At 28.3% G+C, this 12,679-nt stretch overlaps 2 protein-coding genes across 2 annotated transcripts; both read right to left on the bottom strand.

Moving 5' to 3' along the window:
- LOC109344912 (pectin acetylesterase 9-like) lies at positions 125 to 4,914 on the bottom strand. The gene is made up of 13 exons (XM_019583635.1): positions 4,770 to 4,914; positions 4,591 to 4,673; positions 2,861 to 2,990; positions 2,042 to 2,121; positions 1,759 to 1,845; positions 1,546 to 1,667; positions 1,391 to 1,451; positions 1,259 to 1,315; positions 1,099 to 1,176; positions 893 to 998; positions 626 to 771; positions 387 to 497; positions 125 to 292 (listed from the first exon to the last, which is right to left on the bottom strand). Exons 1-13 carry the CDS (start codon positions 4,891 to 4,893, stop codon positions 257 to 259), a joined length of 1,221 nt encoding a protein of 406 aa, XP_019439180.1. The 5' UTR covers positions 4,894 to 4,914; the 3' UTR covers positions 125 to 256.
- LOC109346793 (60S ribosomal protein L36-3-like) lies at positions 10,018 to 11,719 on the bottom strand. The gene is made up of 4 exons (XM_019586583.1): positions 11,586 to 11,719; positions 11,345 to 11,454; positions 10,303 to 10,502; positions 10,018 to 10,208 (listed from the first exon to the last, which is right to left on the bottom strand). The coding sequence occupies exons 2-4, from the start codon at positions 11,444 to 11,446 to the stop codon at positions 10,175 to 10,177; spliced, it is 336 nt and encodes a 111-aa protein (XP_019442128.1). The 5' UTR covers positions 11,447 to 11,454; positions 11,586 to 11,719; the 3' UTR covers positions 10,018 to 10,174.

The following is a 12,679-nucleotide window of genomic DNA, read 5'->3' as shown; positions in this document are numbered from 1 at the left end:
AAATAAAGCCTCTAGAGTTGTAAAGATGAGAAAATAAATCACAGGAAAAATGAAAGTTGGCTTTGATTAGACCTGGTTTATAATGTAATTTGTAATAGTTGATCTGTGTTTAATTTGAAACATAAAAAACAAAAGACAAACTGTTTTTATTAAGGAACTAAATATAATGACTGATACACATTCTATCCTTTCTATATATCTTGCTTAGCATTAAACTTTGACTTGTATTTGTATAGCTTTGTACAGAAAAAATCCCTCAATCCATTATTAGAAAACTCAGGTTCGCTGAACCCTGCAACATTTCCAATTTAATTAGATCAAAAGACATAAAGTCAGTGTTATTTACAACATAAGTATAAACAATTTCATATGAAGATCGACTTTACCTGAGTTTGTGGGATAAGATTATGACATGTTTTATCACATGGATATTCACAATCTATTTCTTTGCTTTTCTTTCTGTCAAAATACCAATCACCAACAGCTTTTGCAATAGTCTGCAAAATATACATTGCTTTCAACAATGTTTCTCACTAACAAAATTCTCTATGCTCAAACTTACAAATATCATTTTGTTTAATCATAAAGCTCCAATTTTTGTATTGTTGAAGAGTAAGATTTATACCTTGTTGTTTACTCTTGGAGAATCAGGTCCAAACCAATCTTTGGATTCAGATTGGCAATGAGCAAAACATGAATTTATGAACATTCCCCCTCTTTCTGAATTTAAAGTGAATGGTTTTAAAGTATCAAGCATGTAGCTCCTAAAACCTGAATAAAGGGCATGCCAGTGAGGAATAAATCAATAAACTACAGTGTTCTATGATAAATACTAACATGTTTATAAACAGTAATAAAACATTGTCACAAAAGGGTGAATTGAAAGTGGAACCTTGCAATGTGTTAATTTCGTCTGGTGTGCATGCTGCTGGGTTCTTTTTGCAGTTGGTCCATTTTCCTTGCTTATCAGAAGAAGTGGGCACCAATATATTATGGAACTGTTGAAATTGCAAGTTTAGATTCTTCTCATAATCCACCAACTATATATGAATTAAGATAATGTACAATGTAGGAACAAAGTATATCAAAAACTCTTACTTGGTATACATCATAGGCAGTATTCAAGATAAAATAGGGTGGTGATATGTATTTCAATGCATATTGTGGAAAGAAGCACTGCATGAAAAAATGACAAAACATCAAAGTCTTGTATGATTTTCTTCATGAGGTAATGATGCAAGTTCATAGGAAAACATACCAAATCTGGAGAGTTCTGTGCACTTGTGCATTTTGTATTAAGATTCTTCTTTACTCCCTGTTGTACAAGGTACATGATTAAAAGTATCTAAGCTAAAATATTGTATCATGTGGCATAAGTATTGAAGCTTACATGCAATTCAACAACACCTCTGAAGAAGCTTCTTGCAGTGTATTTCGAACTTATATCTTCCCTGAAAAATTTTGGAAAAGGAAAAATTTTACATTTAAAATTTGAAGAAATAAAAGGTGAAGATTATGTTAAACAGTCAAGATCGACAAACATACGCGTCCAGAAAAAACCCTGCATCGCTCAGGCATTTAACATTAGCATTCGGCAAACGTGCAGCCAAGTTGTCACATTTGTGGAAGGTGGCTAAACCTCCAGCAGAACAACCTGAAAGCAAGGCCTACACAAGAGACATAATAAGTATTCTAAATTTAGTTCATGTCTTATAACTTAAACTAGATTACTTGAGATGCAAGTTATATGTAGTATACCTTGCTTGCTTTTCCCAAACCTTTTGGTATAAGGTCATTAATAATAGCTTCCCAAATCTTTTGCCCTTTGAAATAAAGAGTCTTTGTCTGATATTCATCACACAAACACAAACACAAGTGTTAGCTTTTTATATGGTATATGGCTCATGTATCTGTACCTAAAAAAAAGCATAATACAAAGACTATTATATTTTCTCTTGTTTCTTTTTAACTCTTTTATCTATTTTATAACATTTTGTTTTCTTTCTTTTTTGTCATTTTGAGGAAGCATTGTGAAAGTTACCCCATTAGTGAAGACAGTGTCTCCAGTGAAAGAAGCTCCATCACAATATCTCAGCTTCACACGGTTCCAGTTATAAAAGTCTGGTACACCAACCCAAGCAAAAGCAACAATAATTAAAAACAAATGCGAAAAAAAGTTCAACATCATCATAAAAGATAAGGACTAAGAATAAAACTTTGCAAACAACAATGATAATACATGTTATCTATATTTTGTTATGGCATAAGATACTTTATTTTTACTGGAGTATTTATATCATAACATACTTTAACTCAGATTCTTTTTTTTGTATAACCAATACCCACTTAGGAGTTAATCATGTGTCCATAATTTTCTACCTCATCAAATATCTCACCCAATAATCAAATTTATAATCAAATCACTAAATTAACCTGGTTGAATCATCTAGAAAATTGACTAAAAAAATTAAATAGTAACTAGAAAAATTAACCTAGTTAATACTAGGTAAACGTTGTAGATACATATATATTATATTTTTTAATCTAGAAGTTCATGTTTAATGCCTGAAAGCTTTACCAATTGTTTCATATTTATTGTTATGCCTTTATCCTTTTAAAAATTAGTCTTAAAACACACTCACTCAATCAAACCACATATAATTGCTCTCCTCTAATGACATCATATTAGCATTTGACAATTTATGTCTTTTCATGTGTCAAAACTTTATATCAATAGAAACACATTATTTAATTGGATCGGGAAAGGAAATTGAGAGAAGTGATTTCTACTAGTATTAAAATAGTAATAATTGTGGAATTATAGAAGAGAAAGAGAATAAAGCAATAATTGAATTATTACCTGGATTAAGGGAAGGATGGTTACTCAAAATGCCAGAAAAGGACTCCAACTTAGACTTGTAAGTTGTTGAGCCTCTATAAGTCTTGGCTCTCTCTATGCATGAAGCCAAGTCATTGCACCATCCACCTCCCTATATGTACCCATCAATATAATACATTTGTTATTATCATTAATCATTCACAACTAAAGGGGTTCTTCAACAATTTAATATGTATATACGAACAATGTAAGTATTTTTTTATATTGTTAGCAAATTATTCACTATTGATTTATTAACCATCATTGACTTGTAAACAAAAGTAATACAAATTAATGGTAGATGATATGTTGATAGTGTAAAAAAATTTACATTGTCACTGCACAAATTATAAACTCTATCGTCAATTCGAATTAAGGAAATCCAATAAATAAGTGTTGTATTTTCATTTCAAAGTTTGAATGAATGACTCTAATAACTTATTGACCGGATCAAAAAACAAAACAAAGTTCCAAAAATTACCTGTTTGAGGTTTTAGATAATATACTTTGCAAAATCTTATTATGATTCATGTCTTTTTTAGAAGATTTATAAAAAAGTATTAGGAAAAGGACAAAAGGTTAAGATTTTGAAAAAGGATTTATGGAATATTAATAATATAATTTAAGATAGTGTAACAAGAACAAGCATTAAATTTTAAATAAAGGATTTATGGAATCTAAGAAAAGTTTTGATTATAATTACTTGATTAATGTAAGATTTTCAAACGATATGTTTTTTTGAAACAAGATTCAATGAATTTGTTTATTTTTCCTAAAAAATTGTTTTATAATTTTAAAATTTTAGTCAAAACTTTTTTTCTTAATTCTATTATCAACAATTATCATTTTTTATTAATTAACTCTACTTTTTTTCTTTCCTTATAAAAATATAGGATATTTAATTCATACTTCAATGTTTTATAATGATTTCTTAATATGTGTGCTTTGACCTTGAAGACAAAAATAAAAATATATGTAATGAAGTGAGTACTAATAACCTCTTTTCCACAAAAGTAAAATTTCAAAACAGGAAATTTATAGAACATTGGTGAAATTAGGGGCAAGTGATAGTGACCTAGAGGATACCAAAGCGGGTTGCAATATATTTTAAAAATTAAAATAAAAAATATTATAATGTATTATAATATGAAAACATTAATGTTAAAATTATAAATTTAAATAAAGTAAATCAAATAAATTATACACTTTATAATTGATCTCTATATGACTTCATATTTTAAAGTCACTGAATGATCAACTCAGTTACAATATAGTTGAATATATCTTACTCAATACAAATTATTAGACAATCATTTATTCATGTATCTATTATTTGATTATGCGATCTATTTTACAATCTTGTAGCGAAAATGCACTTTCTGTTATTCCGTGGCAACATGTAAAATCATTGCTATTTTTAAAAAATATAAATTAATTGATAAATAATGTATTTTTTGTTTTCTATCAACTTATCTGAAAAATTATTGATTTCTTTAAAAAATTATATCAATGATATAAGTCTTAGATTGACTATTAACTCTTAGGTTGACTATTAAAAAATTATGAATGAATAGGAGTCTCACTAGACTAGAGTCATTGTTAAGAATAATAAATGTAGTTTATATTTTCTATACATGCTATCACCATCTTTTAATTAAAATTTTCACTATGAAAAACTAATAAACAACAAAAAAATTGAAGGATGAGTGTACCTCGAATTGTAGAATCCAGTTATTCTGTCCATTTCCACTTCCTCTGTCTAAATGATAAGCTGGTAAACTCCCATCCAAACAAACTGGTACAAGTTTTATTAAAATTATTAAAACAAAAAAAAAAGAACTAATAATTTAAAGAAAGAAAAATAAAAATAAAACAAAGATAAATAGCTCACGAGCAGTGGTTTCATGAGCGTTGTTGACAATTGTCATTTTGACAAGAAGCTTATGTTGTTGGGAACAAACAAGCCATGGTGTTACTGTCACCAAATACAATAATATAACAACAACAATGTTCATCTTTGAAGAGAGTAGAACCACTATCAATTGTAATTCTAAATGAACTAAGAAATTGAAACTATATATATATATATATATATACACGTTAAGGATCTAATGTTATGTATCATACAGTGGAATTAGGCCCTTTTAATAAATTACCATTAATGGGAACATTGAATCATTAAATACATACAATGCATATATACCAGTCAAATTATTAATAGTATTAATAATATTTCAGAGATACATTGTGTTTATTGACCATATTTTTATTTTATTCAATTAAATACTCAAATTTTATATTTTAACTTTATATAGTATAAATATTATTCGTGATTTATTTGTTAATATTTTTTAATCCTTAAATAAAAATAATATATATGAATGACTAATTAATGGTGTAGATTTTTTACACAATGCATGAATATAAAAGTTATATTATAAATCTAAAAAGTTATGAACATGATAAACTATTATAATTACGGTGTAAAATAATTAGTAAATAAAATAAAGGTCGATTAAATAAAAAATATTATGAATGGATTTTATAGGTACCCAGAATTTTTATAAAAAATTCAAATCGCCCACATGTTAGGATCATATCATATATCTTATATAATCAAATTACCTCACTACATTAAAGATGGCAATTCATACTTGGGGTGATGGATAATATGATTTTCGATTCTACAATAATTGGGGTCATAAATTATAAGGTTACAGTTGAGCATGACTTATATGGATAATAAGGTACTCATGCATGTGAGTACCTAGATTTACAAATACTAAATCCCTATATGTATACAACAACAAATTATTATATTTAGTATACATGCATAATAATTCATAGATTATAATATCATATTTTAATACACTTATTCTTATTTTATATGAAAAGTAGACTTTAATTTTATTGTAAAAGTTCTTATTTACAAAGTTTGTGATAATATTAAATTTTAGATCTTTAAATTGAATTTATATTTTTGCATGAATCGACTAGCCTAAATGATAGTGATAGATGGATCTTAGATGTATAATATGTCTTATAATCTCAAACTTTCTTTTGAATTATATTCCTTTAACTAAATGAACGTGCCACTAATTTACAATTTAATGTTGTGTAATTGATTTGTATTAAATGTAATAACTTTTTTTCTCCTTTCATCTAATATAATATATAGAATTATAGAAAATATGTGTAAATTACATAAGTTGCTCATAGTTTTTTAACATTTTATGAATTTTTAGATAGGGAAGGACATGAGGAAAATAGCCACATAGGTATGGGACATTGACATATCCAAATAGGAACAAATAGTGAAGGTTTGTATGTGCACTACTCATAAATAGAGATAGTATTTAATTACTTCAATTAATAATTATAAATTAATGGTAAATAAATAAATAATGCATATCATCTTCAATCATTTAATATTTTTCAATCAATTTTCCTACTAGTTTTATCTAATAACTTAAATTTAATAAGCAACAATTATAAACTTGGATCGATATACTAATTAGATTTTGGGAAGACACTCATTCATTTAAAATGTAGGACTATTCATGGGAATGGGATCCAAACTATGGGTCAAGGAAAAATAAATCCATTATTTTTTTTATTTTTGGTAAAAATGTAAATATTGTACATGTTAAAGTTGATATAGTATATCCTACCCATCCAAAAAGTGTATCTTTAAAATTCTTTAATATGATGCACTTTTAGATATTTCTCAATATGGTAAGAAATGATCTACTTACTTTCATGTTTTCTAAAATATGTTTATCTCTCCTCTATACAATAACATATTGCACACAATATATAGTAATATATTATCGAAGCTTTTGAAATGTCTGTTCTTGTTTACATTCAAAATTTCTATTAAACTGTGCTAAAGACTTTCTGGTTGACAATATTAAATAAGGAACTATGTAATGACAGTATATAAAAATTATACGCTGTTAGTAGATACATCTTTTTCTCTTAAAATAATCAAAGAATTCTGTTATGTTACCAACAAACTTTAAACAATAGTGCATGTAGAATCATAGGAACTATGTAATGCTGCACTTTGATTAATTTGTATTGGTTGTGCCAGTGTTAAATACTGTCCAATTATGAATTTTGAATACCCTTGTAGGGAAATCTTATGCTAGAAAAATAAGAAGTGAAGATTGTTTTTACTCAATTATAGCTGTTAGTGTAACCCTAGCCCCTCCGTTTTTATCCCATTCTCCCATGCACATAAACTTTACGTCGTGAATATGCAAGGTGGTTCGGTTTGAGTTCCATTGTGCACGTTATACAAAATCATTATTGGAAATATTATAATAAGGTCTTGAGGAAATTATATAGTAAAAAGATAATAGGTTTAAATATTAGTGGTTCAAATATATACTTGGTGGAAACTGGAGAGAGAATACTTGTTGATGACGACTGATTTGTTGAGAGATTTTTATCTACGGGTTACAACATTTTTTTATGGGCTAAGTAAAAGAAGTATAGAAGTGAGTTTGACACTACATCTTGCCCAAAATCTTAAAATAATAGGTTTATGAGTTCATCCACTTATATACTATTTAACTTATCTATTTTTTGCTCAATGTGAGACTTCTTCATTCACATTTAGAATACTCAATAGGATTGAGTAGTAACATATATCATCTATATATATGTGTGTGGCTGAGGAAGCAGAATATTTAGATAGTTCCATTTGAGAGTTTAAATTATGGCTGTATTTTCTTGATTAATATTACTATATATCGTTTAAATTGGCTTATTATTTCAGGTCAATGCAAAAACCTTTTTAAATGATCGGTAAAATTATTAGTAAACATTATTAAACTTTCCCTTCTTGTGTTGCCTTTGATTATTTTAAGCCGATCTTGGTTCATAATTCTTTGAGATTTAATTCTTGAACAAAAGAGACAAAAATGCATGACTCAATCTATATCATATTAATTATACAATTCTTAGTGGGTTATTTCTCAACCTCTACGTTATAATTCAATTCTGTCTTCAAATAAACGAACTCTACATTAAAGCAAACATAAAAAAAGAGCATACTCTCGTATTCATTTGTTATAATTAAAAAATAACCTTGTTAACTCAAACTTATTTTTATTCATTGAGTATCAACTCCTTCCAATGGTTCTCAAACGATAAATGATTACTTTACAAACTATAATTGAAGTAGCTAATTAATTATTTAATAATAATATTGTTCTTAATACATCAAATAAGTATACAAAGTCAAATTATTTGCATATCATAACTCAAATTATGAGAAACATTATAAAATTTTAAGACGCACACATATATCTATAGTTTTGAAAGAAATAATTGTTGCATAAACTAAGAGCGATGACAAATTTGATAATAACAAAACATAAAAAGTGGACAATCAGAATCCGTTTTACAATGTATAACACACTCCTCCTCATCACCTGTGATGAAATTCAAAAATAAAATATTGTTACAAAATGAGTAAAATAAAAACAAACTAGTATAGATTATAAGATATTTACTCACATGTATCACAATTGGTCATAAGAATAAAGAAGGAAAAGAAGAAAACCATAACATAAAATAACTTGAGAGTTTTAGCCATATTTTTCTTTATCTATATGCCATCAAAAAATTGTTTGGTATATTTATAGTGCAAGGAAAAGCCATATTATTTTTGATACATTAACACGTATTTGTCCCTTTAATGCACTAACATTATCTCTTGACCCGGTGAAGAGTCAGGCACATGAAACGAGCTTTTCACTTGTGACGTTTATTGTGTTTTACTTATCTTTCTTTTTTGTTTCTTTCATTTATTTTTCGAAATACAAAGAGGCAAAAGCATAAAACAAAAATAATTAATTTGCTAAGCTATCTGTACGAATGAAATTATTCATCGTTATTTAAAGATTTTTATTGGTCAGCTTTTACCTGGAAGAATGCTATTAGGTGTTAAAAAACTGCATGTACAAATTTACAAACAATATATATCTCAAACCAATAAAAATATGTTATGTTAATTAAACTTTCTTATACATTATTATTGTTTTAAGACATGATTTTGGGTATACTTTGTGACAATAGATCTTTATCCAACAAATATTTAAGGGGGTGATTCATATATATAAATATGTTTCTTTCAACAATATATATCTTAATAATTTCTGCATCAGTTTTCTTTCTCTTGTTTTTTCACCCTCTCAGCAAGTGAAAGGTACATACAGGCAGAGAAATAATTGCACCCACTGTATTTCAATTTTTTCAGCATTATAGCTTATGCCACCACATGGCTATACGTATAAATAAATTACATTTTTATATTTAGAAAGTCCAAGTTGATCGGTGTTTTATTTATGTACTTATAAAGCTTAGAGTCCAAAGAAATAATTGTTTTATAAAACTGAACAAAGCTACTTCTTTACAAAGAGAAGTATATTGGTTTGGTTCAACTTTGTCCTTCATATTTTTCTCATGTTGAACATTGGACACTAGTCACGAGATAGTTATCTTCAAAATTATTTCAATGACCGTGTTCTGAGACAGCATTTTTAGAATTAGGGATAATCATTGATCATATTATAAATATATTGTATATCCAGAAGTATATAAGCCTTGGATTTAATTTTGTTATCATCAGTAGTAACTGCAATATTGAAAAAACTTTCTATCCTATGAATATCATCAACAATATACTATGAAAATCCTTAAAAGGTGAAGTAGAAATAGTTGAAGATGGTGCAAAGGAAGGAGAGGAGTTCTTTGGGTGAAGAAGCTCCTCGAACAATTATGAATATGCTCATGAACAAACATTACGAACTTTGTGTCCCTTCAAATTCACATCGACAGGAAATTTGGTTAAATTTTGAGAATGTAAGTGCAAGGTTGCCCAACCTTAAGAATATGCAAAATCATATTTTGGCACATTCTATATTTCCATAAGATTTATATATATAAACACATAAAAATATTGGATGTTTCAACTCCACTAGTTACACCTCAAATTGTGTCATGTTTTATCACATCCATCCAAAAACATGAGGATGGTTTGTTGAACAAAATAAGATTTTTAATCGATGTAAAGAAGAGAGAAGATGCAATGTTAGCTTGAAAAAGATTTTTAATCAAGTTTCTTATAAAATGAAGCACAGTAAACTGACCAAAATTCCATAAATCATGTCTGAGTTAAATAAAACATACTAAATGTAAAAACTTGTGAACTATAACAAAACAAGACACCATGTCCATCAAAACAATGATTTGTCCATTGACGGTAGTACAAATTATAAAGAAGGCTTATTTCTTCTTGTCACTAGCTCCACCACCAGACCTGCACAAAATTAAGAAAGCAACAATCACCAACAAGTCTATAGACAAGAATGCTAATCAGATTAATTAATATTGACTAAAGAACATGGGCAAACCTAATCTTGCGGAGAACACTGGACATCTCCTCACGCTTTCGCTTAGCACGCTTGTGGGTTCCCAGCTTTCGCTTTGCAACTTTCAGTGCCCTCTTATCCTTTCCAACCTTGAGCAACTCAGTGATACGCTTCTCATAAGGTGCAAAACCAGCAACCTCACGAATGAGGTTCTTGACAAAGTGCACTCTTTTGCTTGTTTTCTGTGAATCAACATTTATTTTAGGGCAAAAGTTAAACATGTAAGCCAATCATCACGAGTTTAGGCACACTGCATCAATGGTGGATTGCAGGTTTAACCCTCTCCACCATGTTCATCCTTTTATTTTTATCTTACAATTAAACATTAGCAAGACATGTTATAGCAAAGAATGACCATAAAAATGCTTCAAACGAATTCAAGCTAAGGCTTGGTTTGTTCTAACTTGGTAGCAGCACGAAAACCCTATTACTAAAACAAGGAACACAGTTTTATTAACGGAGGAAAACCGAGATTTTAAAATTTGGGTTTAGTTGAAAGGTGAATAGCTAACAGAGAACAAGGGTGCAATATGTGGGTGAAAATGAGAATTGATTACAACAAAAATTAGGTTTTGAATGTTGTTCACCAATCAAAGTTATAAAAACACCACAGGTTTTGTTCTCCGTGATCTGAAGTCAATATCAAACATATTTATATGCATTACCATATCCAATAAAATCATCAGCGAATTGCAAAGCTCAAATAACTGCTTTAAGGTTCAGTTAAACAATCAAAAGCAAAAACTATATACCAGGAACAAAAAATAGTAGATAATTCAGATGCTAATATAACATTTTTACTCTTATAACAACATTTACATCTAAAACATTTGAAAATAACATTATTTACCACACAAAGCTGCTTAATCATAACAGTAAAAGGAGACGAAAAAACTATATCTGTCACAACAAGAAAAGAGAATTGCAAAATGCTAACATCAAAATATGATTCTTAAAAGTTATAACATCATATATTATAATCTAATACACATGAAAAATAAGGGATTTGAAAATTGAAACTTACTCCTTTGCGATCTCTAGGGCGTGGTGGCAATTCCCTTTTGGTAACGACGTGACCCTTGTTCAATCCAACAAAAAGACCCGTACTTGGCTGCTTTGGAGCCATTTCCCTAACTGTAAGAAACCACAAACAAACTTGGGAAATTATTCATGGTTTATGCATTAAGAAGAACGATAAACACGAAATCGAAGGTTTGAAGAGAAGCAAGTAGTGTGAAGAAGATGCAAAGGAAGAAAGCATTTACCTCTGGTGTAATCGAAGCTTGTGAAACCCTAACACTAGAGGAGAAAAGCGAAGAAAATTAGGGTTTTAAGGATGCTGCTTCGCTTTTCTATAGACACAGCTTAGTCTCATTTCGGGTCATGGACCCATGTTCAGGTTAACATTTGGGCTCGGCCCAAATTATAGGATCTATAAAGTATGTTTTATTTCTCACTCTAAATCGTGTATATATATATATATGTTAATATGAGTATAATATTTTTCAGTTAACTACATATTAGTATTAGTATTAATATTGTGTACAAATAAGTGAACAAAAATATACGTACGTAAATTGCCTCTTCAAATAAAAAAATGATTTTTCTGTCTGCTCATATCTAACCCCTTTCATATTCCTCATTTGAAGTATATGATATTCAAAACTAAATGATGAAAATGGCCCAATTGAGAATGCCATGATTCGGTTTTGTGATTTCTCATATTCGTTCCAAACATTTCTCCATTTTTGTCTTCACCATTTAGCTTCTCAGTTGCACCATTTCTCAATTTGTATGTTCACTATTTAGTTTCAATTGATGCCTAAATGTTTGGAACGAATTTAAGAAATCACATTGGCGAAATAAATTGCAAATCACCAAAACAAATTGGCCCGTCCAATGAGGAATGTGAAAGGGGTTGAGGTGTGAAGTGAGAGAGAAAACTATTTTTTTTATTTTATGAGTTAATTCACATAAATACTCACTTGTTCCAAGAAAACTTTAAATATATTTTTGTTCAAATCTTTTTGATACATATGCTAATATATATGTAAGTGAAAAAATATTTCACTATCGTTACCAAATCACACATATAAAATAAGTGTATGTGCATATTACAAAATAAGTGACGTAAAAATAATTGTTATTGTGAAAAATAAAAACAATTACTATAATTTATTAAATCTTATTATCACTTAAGTTATTTATGAATTCTCAATTTTGATTAAGATTATACTATAATCCGAATCTCATGTCTAATGTTCCAATTCAACCCAAATTTCATAATAAAATTTGTTTTGAGTGGATTTAATTGATATTTGGTTTTTAATTTTCACTTACCCTCATATATATATATATA

The sequence above is a fragment of the Lupinus angustifolius genome, chromosome LG04 (genome assembly GCF_001865875.1).
Source record: "Lupinus angustifolius cultivar Tanjil chromosome LG04, LupAngTanjil_v1.0, whole genome shotgun sequence".
NCBI lineage: Eukaryota > Viridiplantae > Streptophyta > Magnoliopsida > Fabales > Fabaceae > Lupinus > Lupinus angustifolius.
The sequence above is the reverse complement of the archived record's forward strand: the minus strand, read 5'-3'. Positions and strand labels throughout refer to the sequence as shown.